Consider the following 17971-nt stretch of genomic DNA (forward strand, 5'->3'; position numbering starts at 1 on the left):
TGGGGCTTGGGGACCATACAGGGCTAAGAGTGAATGGGCGGGAGGTAGATTTAGCCACTTTGAAGTTCTCCCTTGTGCTTCTCAAGTCTAAAACCGCAAGGAGAAACATCACCCAGCCCAGGCATCCACAATCCTTCCCAAGATCTTGGTTCATCTGCTTCCATATTTGTAGTTCAACAGATGGACTGAATCTCATCACAGCGCAGGGCCCTAGTCAAAGGTCCCTCATTTTCCCAATGTCAGGTGTGTTCAGAGTCATTTCAAGACCTCACCTGCCTATTTTGGCAGTCCCCCATCCCCAGAAGTCAAAGAAGGTTTTACAATAGAAAACAGGAGGGAGAGAACTCAGTGTCAGAAATGGAGAGACCTAGCCCAAGGTCCCCATGACAGGCAGCGATCCATTCTTACATTTGCTCTCATAATTGAAAGCAAAGCAAAAGTGCACCTAACTTGACCTTCAGATACCAGTTGTTTTTCATCATTCCTTTGTATTGCAAAAGTGTCAGTGACGAATTTGTTCTGCATTTACTACAGTTAATTAAATGCAGTCACAAGTAACTGAATGCCAGGAAAACCATACCCATGGAATCAGAAACAAGACAACCCCCAACCTGGGGACCCCAAGAAAGGACGCCAGCACTGGATTCACTCTGGTGATGTAGGCTGTTGAGAACAGAGCCCCATGGAGCCAGTGAGTTATCACAAGGAACAGCCATGTGACAGGTATGTGATGTGCTTGGGGGAGGGGTGATGAACATTCTTTATCTTTTTCCTTAAGGTTTTCTGTATTAGCTATTGAGGATTATGTTGTTTACCTTCTCCTTGGAATGAAATTCCAAAAGATCTGGATCCTAAACACTATGCTCTGGTACAGAAAAAAAAATGGAAATGAACAAAAGTTGACAATTAGCCATTTAAAAAAAATTTTTTTTGCAGTTGTCAATGGATCTTTTATTTTTAAAAATTTATTTATATATGGTGCTGAGTATCGAACCCAGGGTCTCACACATGCCAGACAAGTGCTCTACCACTGAGCCGCAACTCCAGCCCCAACAACTAGACATTTAATTTTTACTTTGACCCTCTGACTCCTGTAAGAAACCAGTTCTTATCACCATTACATTTAGCACTGTCCTAGGTCAAAGCAAGATGATGACAGTTATAAAAAATGGAGAAAAGAAAGAGGAAATTATCATTGTTAGCTAGGAATGTAGTTTTATCTGCTAAACAGGAAAGAATCTCATGAGAATCTATCAATAAACAGTAAGAGAATTCAGTGAGATGAGCTGAAAATAATATGCAGAAGTTAAGAGTAGTAATAATCATATGGAACAATAGTATCAACAAATAAGATAAAATACTTAGGAATCAACTGAACAAGAATTGTGCAAGATCCAAATGAAGCAAACTTTAAAACTTATGCTGAACGAGCTGAGCTCAAAGTTCCTGAGGAAAAATGAAAAGAAAGGCAGAAAAGAGTAAGAAGGAGAGACTGGAGCCTACCAGACAACAATATTGTACAGTTAATATTTATCATATAATTATGTTATTTTATATTATATAATAAATTTATCTTGTATAATTACATAATAGTTGGCCCGTGTGACCCCACCCCCAACACAGGTCAGAGTTCTCCTGCACCTCAGATCCAGACCAATGGAACAAATAAAACAGAAAAATGCTGGGCGCATGCCTATAATCCCAGTGGCTCCAGAGGCTGAGGCAAGAGGAGTTCAAAGCCAGCCTCAGCAAAAGCGAGGCACTAAGCAACTCAGTGAGACCCTGTCTCTAAATAAAGTATAAAATAGGGTTGGGGATGTGGCTCAGTGGTTGAGTGCCCCTGAGTTAAATCCCTGAAAAAAACAGAAAAGACCCCTCTAAAACTAAATATTTATTATATGGAAAAAGTGACACTAGATTTGTGGATAAAAGATGAATTATTCTATAAATGTTGGGATAATTTGTTAACAATCTGGGGAGGAAAGATAGTAGATTATTAACATTACACCTGATAGTACTATACATTTTAGATGGATTAAAGATTTTCTTTTAACATGAATAATAACAACAACAAAAAACTCACAAATTAAATAGAGAATATTTTGTATAGTTTCAGAGTCAAAACATTCATCCAAGTATAACATAAAACTTAGAAGCTGTACTATAGAAAAATGTCACTAAATTTGGGGGCAAAGAAATGAAAAAAATTTCTTATTGAAAAAAAAACACCACAAAGAAAAGAGATTACAAACTTGGGGGAAAATATTTGTAATTCATATCACAAATAATGGGTTAATTCCTGAAATTTTCTAAAGAGTTTCTAGAAATTTGAATGTTAAGAGAATGGGCAAGGATATGAGGAATGAAGGAAAGACCATTCACATGCCCCTTAGATGGATGAGAAGATGGTGAACTTCATGGCTAAAGACAGGGGTGCAACTTAAAATCCTGCATTATTTCTCACTTCTTAGACTAACAAAGATAAAAACATCTCAGGATTCTGTGCAGGCAAGGGGCTGGTGAGCAATGTACAACATAGATTACTCTCCCAGAATCCTGATGCCAGAAAGAGATGGACATGTCCCTTTTGTTGCACCCTGAACAGCGCAGTGAATAAGTCAGAGATGTACAGCAGCCAGTTCCATAACAGCTTAGAAAAGATACGCACACTTCTTAACTGCTGTGTTCTGTCACGTCACATTAGTGGCTTGACATCACAGCGAGGAAGAGTATTTACACCACAGAAATTGGCAAATGCTACAGATCATCTCTCCTCCCCAGCAGGGTGGACATTAAGCATTAGGAGCACACTGCAACTCATAACTTTTAAAATCTCAGTCAGTTTGGTACGTTCAAGGTAGTTTACTACCTTAATTTGCAATTTAAAAAAAATTATGAGTAAGGCTGAAAAATTTTTAGATTTTCTAGAATCTATCACTTTTCAGTTGGGGTTTTAGTTTTGTTATACACTGATTTTGCAAAAGCTCTTGTATCTTAAAGAATTAACCCTCTGTCATGATTGTAGTAACTTTTGTCTCCATTTGATTTGCCTTTAGCATTATTTATAACTATGTAAAAAACTGCTACTTTTTATAGGGACAAGTCTAAACTTCATTTCCTTTGTGATTTCTTCAATTGTGTGTGTGTGTGTGTGTGTGTGTGTGTGTGTGTGTGTGTGTGTATGTGTGAGCCATGTCCCTGGGGAATTTATATTTTTACTTCCACAGTTTATGATTTTTTATCTCTACCTTTAAAATCCATCTTGTACTTATTATGATGTATGTGGGATTAGAAGGAGACCTTTAACTCTCCCATTTTTCTTGTGTTCTTTATTAATCAACCTATAGTTTCTCTATTGGTATATGATACTTTCTACTAATCAAAAATTTATTGAAATATTTTTAGATTCGCACAGGATTGTGGTGCTTTTTAATCAAATAATGATGACAATATTTTTTTTTATTGTAAACAAATGGGTTACATGTTGTTTCTCTGTTTGTACATGGCGTAAAGGCATACCATTTGTGTAATCATAAATTTACATAGAGTAATGTTGTTTGATTCATTCTGTTATTTTTTCCCTTCCCCCCACCCCTCCCGCCCCTCTTTACCCTCTATACAGTAGTTCCTTCCTCCATACTTGCCCCCCTCCCTAACCCTAACTCTAACCCTAACACTAACCCTTCCCTCCCCCCCATTATGTGTCATCCTCCACTTATTAGCGATATCATTCGTCCTTTGGCTTTTTGAGATTGGCTTATCTCACTTAGCATGATATTCTCCAATTTCATCCATTTGCCTGCAAATGCCATAATTTTATCATTCTTTATGGCTGAGTAATATTCCATTGTATATATATACCACAGTTTCTTTATCCACTCATCAATTGAAGGGCATCTAGGTTGGTTCCACAGTCTGGCTATTGTGAATTGAGCAGCTATGAACATTGATGTGGCTGTGTCTCTGTAGTATGCTGATTTTAAGTCCTTTGGGTATAGGCCAAGGAGTGGGATAGCTGGGTCAAATGGCGGGATGATGACAATATTAAATCACGATGACAGCTAACATCACACTTACGGAGCAGGTTTTTGCAGGGAACGACAGGATCAGATTTGCACTCTAGATGCTTCGACCACAGGTTGTAAGGAGATGAACTGGGGTCAGGGGATGGGGTCAGGGGATGGGCTCCCAGGCTTTTGCAGAAGTCCAGGTGAGAAATGCTGAGGGCTTTGTCAATGGCCACTGCCGGGGCTGACCTGAGAGAAGCAGCTCCAGGCTTAGGGGCTGATTGGACATTGATGTCTGGCCTCATGTCCCCTGGTTACCTTTTCTTTTAGCCATTGGCACAGCCACAAGCTTCACAGAGAAGCAACCTGAGAGCTCTGAGCCTCGGCAGCTTGGTGCGTCCCTGCTTTCTATTCTCAATGTGACCCACCTGGCCCTCATGGGTGCACAGTTCAGAATACCTAAGACGAGGTTATTCATGAAGAACAGAGGTTTATAGAGTGCAGACGTATGGGAATTAATGTTTCAAGGGAAAATTTAACCAATGACAGAATCAGTAGATTGATGCTCCCTTATTTCTTTCCTCAGGCAAATTCCACTCTGCCCTCAAGAGTCCTGGTGGGCTTATCCTCACTTGTCCATGGCGGTAACCAACTTAAAGCTGCTGGTATCTCTCTGCAGCACCTGTCCCTATTTTCTGGGATCACTGTCCATGGACCTCAGGCTCTGCTTCCAGAGATTCCGGGCTGAGGAGGTGGCTGCAGTGGCTTGAACTTGGTTTGCCACCTCTGAAGCTTGTGTTGGAATCTGCACTTGGCAGCACTGGGAGGCGGGTCCTAATGAAAGTTTTGAGAGTGGAGTCTCATGGGGGGAGGGAATTTGGTCATCTTTTCCCTTTCCTGCTTGCCTACCTAGCTTTCCACTTTCCACCTGAGTTGAAGCAGCACAAAACCCTCAGCAGAAATTGAATAGATGCTGCACTGATTAATGACCCACCATACTTAGACTTCCCAGCTCCTGAACCACCTCTTGTTTGGGTGTCTGAACAGATGAGGGTGTCCCTCGCTGATAATGGAGTACAGGGGGCAGGACAAAGGAATCCATGACCTCTTGTCACAGCTATTCTCATAACAGTGCCTGGCACATAAGAGTTGCTCAAAATACATTGAATTGCACACGCACCTGCGTCTGCTCCTGGGTGTTCAACAGGAAGTGGAGATGGGTTCTGGGACTAGAGGGGGATCATACCTTATCATCAGTTGTACTTTAGTTAAAAACATAAGGCTTATGCAGACGTGAAATAATTTGAAGGATTAGGAAGCATTATATGAGTAAGTAGAAGAAAATGCAAATCCACACTGAGAAATGATTACCCAGAGAAAAAGAGATTAATAATAATCAAAGTGGAGACTAATCTTATTGCCTTGGTTCTGGTCATTTTATTTTTTATTCTCACAGGGTCTTTATTAATAGTGCTCAGTTATGGAATGCCACCAAATTTTTCTGAGATTTATCATCATCAAAGTTCTCCACTTTTCTTGTTGAACTTGGTAACTCTTTTATACATCTTATGGCGCTTCTACAAGACCTATCCAAGAGGTGTGCTAATTTTAAGAGCTGGGGGTGTTTTACAGTATGGGGTATTGAAGGGGAGGCCACCTTACCACAGAAGTCACACCTAAGGAGCTGAGTCTAGAAATGTTCAGCTGGATGTTGATACAATTCCATACTGTTTCAATTTTGTGAATGCACCACAGAGCTGAGTTTTAGGGGACCAGTGTCTTATCTATCAGGCAACTGGAGCTTCTTACACAGATGGTTTTTAAAAGGTCTGCTTGTCTTGAGACTGAATAGGCTTTGACTAAAATTCTTTCATTCAACCATGAATGTGTGCATGAGTTTAGAGTCAGAGAAAAAGCAGCTTGTTTGATTCTAAAGCCAGCTGAACCCCCACCTGAACCATTCATTCCCAGCTGCTTTCCTAAAAGACAAATGAAAAATGTCAGATGGGATAAAATCAAACTTCCTATTAAATTCCTACCAGACCATATCTATTGGTATCATTTCTATTCTATTTGTGACACTCATCAGTCAATCATAAAAGGGAACAAAAAATAGTTTGTTAAATTGTGATTTGCAAGTCTCATTAATTATGAAACAGGACTATCACAATCTCTGGACCTGGTAACTTATTCTGGAACTTTCTTTGGCATTTAGATATTTTAATATAAAAGGCAAGTTTGACTTTTCAATCACATTTCAGGAGATGAGGCTTCTGTAATACCTGTTTCTGTTGAAGATCACCCCAAAGCTCCAAGGCACTGGGCATGTCCTCAGCTCTCTATCCTTCCTCGGGCCATGCTGGGTGGGGGAGGGGGTGTGGCTCAGTGGTAGAGAGCTTGCCTGTCATGCACAATGGCCTGAGTTGGATCCCCAGTACCGCCAACAATAATAACAATGATAATAATAATAACAATAATAATATACTCATGCTAGCATCTACATGGTGCTCATCCTTTGCAGAGATCCTTGATATATGTGGTGACAAATGGCCGGCCATCCCTTCTTAGTTTCTATGCTCCTTGCAGTCGACAGTATTTAGTCTTGTCCTTCAGTTTCCAGCCATTAGAGGGCAAGGCTGCTGCACTAACAGATTCTGAGACTTGTTTTGAGAGAGCCTGAGCGAATCGAGTATTTTTCCAATTACACACTATCTAATTCAATTTACATTTATTAGAAAAACTGCCAGCTATTTCATGTTAATATTGACATTTTCATAAGTACTTGCAATTAGAATTCAAGCTGAGATTCCAATAAATCTCTTAGATGTTTTATACTTACTTTTTCTGTCTTCAGACTTTGCAAAATATTTTTAAGAACACGTTTGGAGGTCATTCGGCCTTTGGGGAGTTTATACTGTGTAGGTAAAACAGTTAGGCAGAGGAGACAGTATTCCAAATGGCAGAGCAAACTGGGGACACCTCTAGCAGTGTGCCAACTTCTGTAAAACAAGTGTAGCATATGGATTTCAAAATTTTAACACCAATAAATGGAGTCATTAGTTTTTCGGTTTATGTAGAACTTCACCCCATTGCTTCATCGAACAGCAAGTTCCCTGACTGCATTTAAAGAACATTTCTGTATTTAAAGTACAGGTCTGTTCACCCACATCATTTTAGTTAGCATTTATATATCTTTGTGTGAACTGTCCTGCATTTAAAGAAAAGAATGTCACAAGTCTCCCTGAAGACATGGCAATGGATTCCAAGTGCCTTGTCAGCCTAAATAAAAGGATGTCCACAGGCTAAAATACTTTATTCATCAAAGTGCTCACTCCCTGTTTTGTTGTCTAACGTGTAGCTTCCAAAAGTGAGAACTTAAAAGCACAGTGTAATAATCTCTTTGCAGAATAATAAATAGTCCCCACTTTGATTTTAAAAGAATGCTTGACTGACTGAAGGCCTAACAGGGTATTCACAAATACAGCCGGTACTACAGTACATCATGAAACCTCCTTAATGACATTTATTCCCAGGTTCCAATTAAAAGCCTAGCAAATAGAACATTTTCTAAGGAGAAGGCAAATACAGCGTTTTCCAAATGGGCAGAGGATAAGAAGGTAAGATTTTAAGACACTGGAGGGTGTTTCAGTGAAAGCAGTTCTAGCTCATCCAGCCAGGAATGGATGGGTGGCTAATTTCCCAGTGGTTCCCAGCTTTAGGTACGCCTTGGCAGCACTTCTGATTTTTTAATATCAAAGCCAGGTTGCACCCTAGACCAATTAGACCAGAACCTGCCCAAGAGCGACTGAGGTATCTTGGTGGGTAAGGCCCCCCAGGTGACTCCTTAGCTGCCAAGTCTGCTGCCACCACCTTAGTAAATGGAGCCACCTGGCTCAGCAGGGGTGCAGCACTGATCCCCAGCGGCCAGGCACAGCTGCAGCAGGTTCTGCTGACTCACAGTGAGGGGCAGGGCCCCCGAGCAGATGAGCTCAGCTGACAGGTGGCCAGCGGGATGCACCTGGTGTGCTCTGGCAGCCCTTGTGGTTGATGGTCCTGATGGGACCTTCTATGGAGAAAGCAGGTCAGAGAAACGGCAGAGCCACTTTCTCCCTGCAGGGACATCTGGAGAAATACTTCTCCAACCCTGAGCTCCTCACTCCCTAAAACCCTGCTCCAGCCAAGTGGGCAGGTCACCCAATGCAGCCTACAGTTCTCAGGCTTTTGCACATTTTCTGGAGTGTCACTTCAGCTGGGGCAGTCCCCTCCTCAGGTCCCCCGAGCCTTACCCCTGACATGCCTGCACCTGTCTCTACAGACTCTCCACTGATATCCCTACACTCTCACCTCACTTGTCAGGTTGCTAAGCGTCTGCATGGCTCCTTGCTAACTGAACATGTGCCAGCCAATGACAACTCCTGTTGCAGCTGGGAGCTGTCGCCTCTCTCCTTGCTGGACTTGAGCTTTTCAAGTCTGGGTTCTGTTGCTAACCAGGCAGAGCGACTGCAAGGACAGTGCTGAGAAGGACATTTCTGTGTAGATGCTCTCCAAGGCCACCCTGCCCCACCTGAAGCTGCTCCCTGGACGTGGTTGGTGGTCTGCGAATACTTGCTCTGTGGTCACTCTCACCTCTGATTGACAGGTCTGTCCACATGTACTTGGAGCCCTTCTCCACTTCGTATCTTGTAGCCAAAGTGATTTTTCTCCCCCAAAATGCAAGCTTCAGGATCTCATGTGAACATGCTTCCTTTGCTTTAGTTCCTTCCCAGGGTTCTTGGACGGGGCCTGGGAGGCTCTCTGGGGGCTGACCCCTACCTACCCACGTCACTGAACTAAGCTCTTCCCTTCCTTCGGTTTCTCCCGCTCCAGCCCCCTGGTCTCCCCCACAGTCACTGTGCTCCCTCCTGCCACAGAACCTTTGCGTGTGCTCTTCCCCATGTCTGGATGCTCTTTTCTCTTTCCCTTAAGTTCAGTCATTGCTTCTATCACCCTGAGACTTGCCAAGTGCCCCCATTCCATGCCTGGAAGGTGTTCATCTGCATGGCAGGATGTGACGCAGTTGCTACTTTGTGTATTTATATGGTTTAGGATTTCGGGCCTGTCTCCTTGGTAGGACCATGAGCTCCAGGAGGACAGACACTGTGTCTACGTTTGCTCAACGTTTTATCTGCAGTTGCTACTACAGTGCCTACCACATGGACAGTACTAAGTCAGTACTGAACAAATGAGTGCTGGCTGGCCGTCTGGGTGGATGGATGGATGGGTGGACGGATGAATAGTCATTGAAGGATGTATGACATTATTCATGACTTGCCACTTGGTTTTGCAGGGACAGGAAAGCCAAAGTTTGGGGCCACTGCATGGCAGTCTGGCACAGTGGAGGGCCAATGCAGACTGCCCTCCTGTGGGTGGGACGGGCCACATTCTGGAAGCCTGTCATGCTCACAGCCTTTTCACAGTCCCCTCAGTCCCCAGCTAAGGAAGCAGTCCTTGTTGATGCCACATTAGGTGAAATAACTGATCCTCAAGACATCCGCGCCCTACTGCCTGGAAATTGTGCATATGTTACTTTAAATGGCAAAAGGGACTCTGTAGATGTGACTGAGGTCACAGTCCTTAAGATGTGGAGGTTATCCTGGATATTCTGGGTGAGCCAATATAATGATAAGCCTCTAAAAGTGGAGGATGCTTCCCTTCTGGGTTAGAGAAGTGAAATGGAAGAAGACAGAGAGATTTGAAGTGTGACAGGGACCTGACCTGCTGATGGTGGCTGTGAAGACACAGGAAGGTGGCCACAGACTAAGATGCATCAGTGGCCTCTAAGAAACAGGAAGGGCCTTCAGCTGAGGGCAGGCAGCAAGAAAATGGGATCTCAGTCCTACAGCCACAGGAAACGGGTACTGTCAACCCCCTGAGCAAGCAAGGAGATGGACCCTGCCTGGGACCCTCCAGAAAGGAGCTGGCCCTGCCAAGACCGAGACTTTAGCCCAGTGAAGCCCATGTTGGATTCCTGACCTACAGACTGTAGGATAATAAATCTCTGCTGGTCGATGCCCTGGGTGTGTGTTCAGCTGGCAGAGCAGCAAGGGGAACAGATGCAGCACTTTACATTCAGTTGGCTGCATCCTGTCCTACCCACTGCCCTGACCACAGCAGGCAGGAGACGTGGCTCAGTGGCACAGTGGCCAAGCACGTCCTGTGAGGAGCTGGACAACGCAGTCAACTGGACAAATCAGAGTCACTCTGAAGAGCTTGAATATGAGCTAGAGCAACAGGAGGCAGTGGTTGGTTGGTGAGCAGCTGAAGGAGGCCAGGAAGCCCAGCAGCCTGGACACCCGTATTACCTGGCTGCTGGGATAGACTCCAATTCTGAGCTTGCCATTTCCCACCATATGAGGAGCTCTGAGTGGCTGACACTCTCCCTCTGAGGCCTGGCTCTGCCGGGCGTTTTGTGGTCTTGGCTGGCAGTTGTATCCTTCGGTTGCATGATGGTATACAGCCTCACGATGGCTCTCACATTCTCCTGTCCCTGGCCTCTGTTCCCTGAGTGACTAAAGAATACCGATTCTCCATATTTGTGGTTTGACTGTCTCACCCCCTTGGCCTCTGGGGCCCACCCTGCTGGCCTGTAGGAGAGGTGGTTCTGGGTGCTAAGGCTACCCAGGGGATGATGAGGGATGGATGTGTTAATGTGAGGGGAAGCAAGCTAGCCTGTGACACCCCCTGCCCCCCACACACAGCTGATGCTCTTTGGTGGCAGCTCAGGTGGCTGGTGGCATTCTCTTCTCTCACAAAGCTTTTGGCCCGTAGCTCGCCTTGTCCCCTCTACTCCAGAATCCCTTCCCTGTTCCCGCCTTCCTCCTTCCTCTCCCTCCTCTGCCCATCTTCCTCTGTTTGCCCAGAGCCCCCAGGGATACTGCTCATCATGCTAACCCCCTAGAAATGGCCTTTGGTTCTAAAAATACCTTTGACAAACAGATTTCAGAAACTGTCTCTGAAGCAGGGGCTCCTTTGTCCCCGGTGCCTCTGGATGCTCCTACCCTCATGGTACAGCATCAGGTTCCAGTGGACTCCCCCGCCCCGCACTTGGGGAGGATGCGTGGGTTAGATGACTCCACAACCCCGTGCCTATGCGACCTCCAAGTAAATAAACATGGGACAAATGTCTGCCAGCAGGCCAGGATCAAAACGCATCTCCAGCTGTTGGGAACACAGAGAGAAGCAGTTTCCTTAGAAGCCTGTTCCCGGGGAAGGGGTCTTGAGAGGTCATTTGAGACCCATAGACCTGACGATGGCTCAGGGCATGGCCCTGGGTGTCCTGAGCCTGTGAAAACAGCAGCCCCTGTAGGCTCCCTGAGCAGAGAAGCTCCACCCCTATAGAAAAAAATGGTCCCTTTGAATAGAATGCTGCCTGCCACCTCCTGAGCTGCCACCAAAGAGCAAAGGGACCATTTTTAGGTCATAGGGAGTCATTGACAGAGCCAGGTGGATGAATGCTTCAATACTAAAATTTAGCTTCCAAAGCCCTTCAGTGTACAAGTGATTCCCCAACAATCCTGTGACACAGGAGGAAAGGAACGTGGTCCCATAGTGTGGGTGACACAAGTCAGACCCATGGGGCTAAATCCCTGGCCAGGTCATGGGGCTAGGACAGCTGACACAATGTGAGAACACTGAGTTTTAGGCCCCTATCCCAGTCTGGTTCAAAACCAAATTCAAACCAGTTGGAGATCAAGCACTTTGCTTTCTTACCTCTGAAGACTAAAAACAAATTTGCTGAAACACTTAAAAAGCAGAAAATCCAAATCCGCCCCCCCTTTTTTTTTTCTTTAAGAAAAGTGACACTTTAGGAATGGAGGCAAAGCCTGAGGTTTCATTCAGAGAACTGCCTCATCTGGTCAGGACGGAGTGGAAATTTCCACACATCAGTGTTTTGCATGTATATTTCCAGAGCTAAAGGACGTCCAGAGTCCAAAACTTTCAAGCAGATTAAAATGCATAGCTTTCTGAAAACCTTTGCTGACTCTGGCCAATTTTCAGGCTTCTCCAGAATCCAACCGGGCCAACATGATTCACTGAATTCTTTATGAATTAAGAAGCTGTAAATTACGCATCTTCTCTTTGAAACATGCATTACTTTCCATGCGTTACAGCCAAGTCGAATGAATAGCATCACAGAGGCGGTTTTCTCTCTGGGAAAATGTTCTCCCATCTTTCCCTGCTCTTCAAGTGGAGGATCGCCTGGTGAGGTGGCAGTGATGGCTGGGGAGCAGCCCAACTTGACATTTTTTGGAGTTTGAAAGTGCAAAGTGGTATCTGTGCAAAATATTTCACCCTGAAAGTTTTAAGGCCAGGTTTTAGGCAAATAGCAAGCATGAGTCCCACATGTTCAAGTGGCAGAGCGTAAAGGACAATCGGAGAGGTTTGTATTCATGGAAGTTCAGAGACTGAACAGGAAGTGGTTCAGCAGGACTGGAAGGCTAAGCCTTCCCCACAAATCCAACAGTAGGTTCTCCTTCAAAGTCCTTCATTCCCTCATTAAGCTGTTCTGGGTGCCAGGTATTCCCCTGCCCCGGGAGTGCAGCAGCCTGTACTCCAGCCAGGGAAGAGGCTAGCATGCTGGGTCATGTCCAAGGGTGCCTGGGTAGCCCCCTGATACCCAAGGGCTGAGACTCTGGCTCCAGACAAATGAGCCCATGATCACAGCCTTTCCTTGGTATGGTGCTGCCAGTCAACTGTGTCTACATTCATACTAATTTACTTAAAAATTATTTTCTGATAAATGCAACAAGAAATGGTTTGGAAAGAAAATAGAAAGCTTGGGAAAACCTAGTTGTCTGCAGATAATACAGAGAACAGTTATAAGATGCTTGAGTGTTTGAAAACAAATTGTTTTAACAGCAGTGTCTTTGTAAAGTGGTGCAGATGATGTTGTATAAAATGAGTGCGCTCATGAAGCGTGGGGCTCAGCAGTGTCCTCTTTTTCCCTTGACCATGCAGGAAATGAAATGTAGGGTCCGATGGGGAGTGGGGAGGACTGGCTTCTACCACTTCGGGGCCCTGACCTGTGTCCCCTGAGGCTTCTTCCTGCACCTGTGAAGAGCCCGTGTCCTCCTCATCTCCAGGGGCCCCTGTTAGCCTAGATCCCTTTACTTTCCACCAGGAAAACCATTCATCCCTCCCCCAGCAAGCTCAGGCCAGCTCAGCTGTATGCTAAGCAGCTCTACAAGGCTCAGAGCCAGGAACACACTGCCAGGTTTTGGCAACTGGATAAGCAAGAGGCTTCAGAGGATGGAGACCTGGACTAGTGTGGTAAATCGGGGGGCCCACTCAGGCCAGCACCAGCACCTCGAATGTGTGCAGCATGCAGGGAGGGTCCTAGATTGTGCACAGCCCCTGAGAGGGTGACCTGCACAGCCAGGTTGGCACTTCTCAGTCCTCAACTCAGAAAAGGCTTCGATGAGGGGACAGTGACTCCCACAGCTGCCTAAGCCCCACAGAGACACAAACAGTCCCTTCCTTTGACTCACACAACTGAACACACAGGTTTTGGCAAGGACAGGCTATGGCAGGGGTTATTTTAAATCAAGGGTCTAATGGGACCAAGAAGAGGGAATAAAAATTTTAGCTATTAAAAAAAGAAGAAGAAGGAAGGAGGAGGGAGGAGGGAAAGTGAGGAGGAAAAGGAGGAGGAGGAGGAAGAAAGAAGGAAGGAGGAGAAAGGAGGAGGAGGTGGCGGGTGGCGGCAATAGGTTCTCTTTCACATAAACAAACTATCCTTTGAACCAAGAAAACAGCCTTCTAATGGTGCCAGGCCAGGGTAGATCATAAAGGAATCAAGTGTCTCTCTTCTCAATCCCAGAACCCCAACTTTCTGTTTGATCATTTTGAGAAGCTTAGTACTTCCCTGCAGGGGTCTTGCCAAATAAAGTCTGATGGGATCATCTGACATGACACTCCCAGAACACAGCACTCACACTTGGAGAAGAGCAAGTCTCGATGGGCAATTCCCTGGCATGGCTCAAGTCACATCCCCAAGGTGGTGGCCAGCTCCACAGTAACAGAAGACCATGCACTACAACTTTCAACACCTTATGAGCTCTTTAAAGACATGAATTTTTTTCTCTCAGTTTGTAATTTCTCTAATGATTATGGCTTATTTTGTGAATGTATGAAGACTATATTACATGGAATGATTTACAGGATGGCAAAAAGCTAGACAGATACAAGAACCTAGAGCATTCCCTTCTACTCATGCATTGCTATTAGAAGAACAGAATCATGACTCATTTCTATCTCTCTGGCTTCTCAGTGCTTTCTGCTCTCATTTGGTTCTAACTTCTCAGTATCATGATTGAGTCAGAACTTTGAAATATTATTTTGGTTAAATGGGAAGTACTCTGTTTTCATAAGAACATATAAGTATGTTAATCAAGATCCAACACAAACAATAAAGATATTGAAAAGACATTATGTTAGTGGTTCTATGCTCTGAATACACACTTGTTATTGAAAAAATACATATAGCCATCTTCCTGACATGTGGTTTAAAGACAAAGATTAAGGCTTTCAACATCAAAAACTAAAAAACAAGATAAGACAAAAACTAAAACCTAAAGCAAAAACAGATAAAAGCCAATTTAAAAATATATCATCAAAAATATTTCATTGAAGTCGTATAGTTGAACAAATACAGATTTATATCCTTATATAAGAAGTCTGGGACCAGAAATGTTTTGGATTTCAGACTTTTTTTTGAATTTGGGAATATTTGCATATTATGAAATTCATTTATGTTTTATACATACCTTGTGTAAACAGGGTGAAGTTCCTTTTATAAAATATTTTTAGTGAATCTACATTTTGACTGAGACCTGTCACATAAGGTCAGGTGTGGTATGTTGGGGCTCAAAGAGCTTTGATTTTGGAGCATTCTGGATTTTCAGATTAGGGATATTTGACCTGTGCTGCATGGCAAGTGAAAGGCTTTGGGATGGGTCTACTGCCAGGGTTCCAGCTCTGGATGAGATGCTTCACTTTTCTGATCTCAGTTCTAGTCACAAATCTCAACATCACAATGACACCGAAGTGATACACAGAGATGCTTCCAGGCCCAAGCATATTACATTTTGAAGAATTCAATGAGGACATGGCAGTTTGGGCCACGTGCTGGGTCTTCAGCTACACGGCTGATGTTAATGCTGGGGAGCTGGCAGCAGAGGAGATAGGTGCCACGTATCTTCCTGCAGGGGGGACATTTGCACTGACTCCTCAGTGCTTTCTTCTTGTCCTGCCTGTGCCTGTAAGTCTAGGATGTCTGGAGGAACCCAGGAGCTCATCCCAGACAGAGACCAGCACTTCCGTCTCCAAACATGGGTCTTTCAGCTATTCAGGGAACTTTCGCCAACACAGTCACAAGATGAGAAACGTACCTCTTATTCCAGTGCTGGAAGACGCACACACAGCCCTGCCCTCTGTCTTGGTAACAATTACTGGGTAAAGACTAACATCCCTTATGGAGCTGAGAATCCCAAAATAGGTCCAAAAATACAATTACTGCTGTGTCGGGATGTTCTATGGTACTGTGGCGGAAAGAACCTTGAAGTCAGAAATGACAACTGTCACGATGGTCCCGCTTATGGGAGGAGTGACTGTGGCAAGCCCTATGTCACTTTTGGAATCTCGGGGTCCTCATTGAAAAACTCCCCTTATGGGGTTGCCATGGCAACTGAACAGGATGAGGGATGAGGGAAAAAAACCCTGCAACCCTCTAAGAGACCCTCGAACACGTTTGCTCTTAACCATGATAGTGCTGGTCAGAAATTCTGAGGAATTATCTATTACTTAGTACTAAAGACAAGCTGAGCAAAGTAAATTAGGAGATCACGTGAACAGGCTGCTTCGGGGCAGCGGAGGACCACCTCCAACACGCAACAGGACTTACCAGGTAGCGCTCCTCCTGCCTCATGCTGGGGGTGCGGATCATGTGGTTCTGTTCCCCTCTCCAGTCTCCAAAGCGACGAAAAAAATAGTTAGATAAAAACCGGCTGACGGGGTCTCTAATGATGTTGATGTAGACAGGCTGGTCTCCTCCAAACCTAACACACACATGCACAAACAGGGAGCTCGTTACAACCCATCGCTTCCACAGGAAGGAAAGGCCCACGTGGACAAGGTTCGCCCTCTGGTCAACTTACTATCTAGTGACTGCCCTGTCAACCAAGGTGCCCACGAGCACATCACTGAACAGGCGTGTTTGCTGACAGGCGTGTTGTTATCATGCAGGAAGCAGAGATGATGACACCTGATCCAGGCCCTTCGAGAAGCTGGGAGGACAGTCTGATAGTATAGCGCTACACAAGCCATGCTACTAACGAGCATCAAGGTACAGGCGACATCATCTGGGCTTCTCTCCAGGCCCAGCCACTACGGACAGGGGCAGTGCTGTACTGGACTTTGGATGCCCAGTGGCTGGCACAGGACCTACTAGCATGTAGGTGCCCCTCAGCAAATATTTCAATGGACTGGTCAATGCTGGCTGCTTTGGTGGGTAAGAGGGTACTTCTACCCTGTAATCCAAACCATCCCTGGCAAGGAGCTCTGTAGTGTGGGGATTAACAACAGCCAGACTTCACCCAGCGCTTGCTCTCCACCTTGTTCCTAATGCTTTACCTGTCAACCCATGAAGCCCCCCAACACCTCCACAGAGTAGAAACCATAACATCCCCCATTTATGCCTGGGGAAACTGAGGCAGGGAAAGGGTGAATAATTTGTGGATGAAGTCAGGTGATCAGGCTCCAGAATCTGTGCTCTTAAACCATGGACAGAAAATTACAGAGCTGAGAAAATTACTAATGTGATGAATATCAAGAATGAAACAAAAATCAATATAATTATCCTGCAGTGATGAAAGTGGTTTTGATAAAATTTTTAAAAACTGAGATTTATATCTAGGTGTTCCATGTTCAGTCCATCCACAAAAATTAGACAACTATACTAGGAGTCAGTCTGAGAGCAAGACTTTGCAAGCCTTTGTGAGTGGGCTGCAGGATTTTCTTGAGGGACTCCCCTTTTCTCTTTCACTGCTTGGAAGCAGTGACCCTGTGGAGTCTTGGCCCTGGGCAAAGCTCATGCTCTGGTGCCTTCCTTAGGGGCCCTGTGATCTTCTGATCTTCTGATAAGAATGCCTTCCTATTCTGTCAGGGACAGAAAGTTCAGAGAAAAAAGGCTGGGAGCCCCCAGATCCCACATCTCCAGTTGATATCACCACCACGTTTTCAGCAATGATCTCCAGTGGGCCGTCTGTCCCTCCCTCCTCTGGCCCTCCCTGAGCCTCCTGCTGTGCTGTGTTGGCCATGCCTGTCTCTCTCCTCAGACTGTGAGCCTCCTGCAGCCAGAAACTATGTTACTGAGAACACAGTGGGTGGCCCCCCCAGTGTTCAACAAAGGGTGGCTGGTTGAGAAGTGCGGGCCCAGGGGGAACGTGTTTCCCAGTTCTTACGTTGCTGCAGTATTGGGGGCTCTGTCATCAGAAGACACAATAAGCCATTATGATTTTCTGTGCATTAATTCATATAATGTTTCGCCCAGTTTATTTGTACTTTTATTTTTTTATTTGGTACTGGGGATTGGACCCAAGAGTGCTTAACCACTGAACCATATCACCAGCCCTTTTTTATTTTTTTTTAAATTTTGAGACAGGGTGTCACTAATTTGCCAAGAGGCTCACTAAATTGCTGAGGCTGGCTTCGAACTTGCAATTCTCCTGCCTCAGCCTCCCAAGTCACTGAGATTATAGGCATGTGCCACCACACCAAGCTTTATTTGCACTTTTGAAGAAGGTCTTCGGAGAAAAGAATCCAAAGGAATAACTCTCCAATAGTGAACTTTCAGGCACCAGGATGTGTGCATGATATCCTGCACTCCCCAAATTCTACCAGGCAGGAAAAGACACTGCTCAGGAGAA

The 17971-nt window shown here is 44.9% G+C and overlaps 1 protein-coding gene and 1 long non-coding RNA gene across 4 annotated transcripts in view; one reads left to right on the forward strand and one right to left on the reverse strand.

Annotated features, from left to right (window-relative positions):
- Positions 1-17971, reverse strand: part of UST (uronyl 2-sulfotransferase) — a 277664-nt gene that overhangs the window by 84503 nt on the left and 175190 nt on the right. For all 3 annotated transcript variants that reach the window (XM_079146881.1, XM_079146879.1, XM_079146880.1), the window contains exon 5: positions 15949-16102. In XM_079146881.1, the coding sequence (XP_079003007.1) occupies positions 15949-16102 (154 nt within the window). The remainder of the gene's footprint in view (positions 1-15948; positions 16103-17971) is intronic.
- The window catches only part of LOC306665415, a 461853-nt gene that overhangs the window by 50241 nt on the left and 393641 nt on the right, over positions 1-17971 (forward strand). The gene's annotated exons all lie outside the window — the stretch shown is intronic.

Source organism: Sciurus vulgaris (assembly GCF_902686455.1).
Source record: "Sciurus vulgaris genome assembly, chromosome: 7".
In the NCBI taxonomy this organism is placed as follows: Eukaryota; Metazoa; Chordata; class Mammalia; order Rodentia; family Sciuridae; genus Sciurus; species Sciurus vulgaris.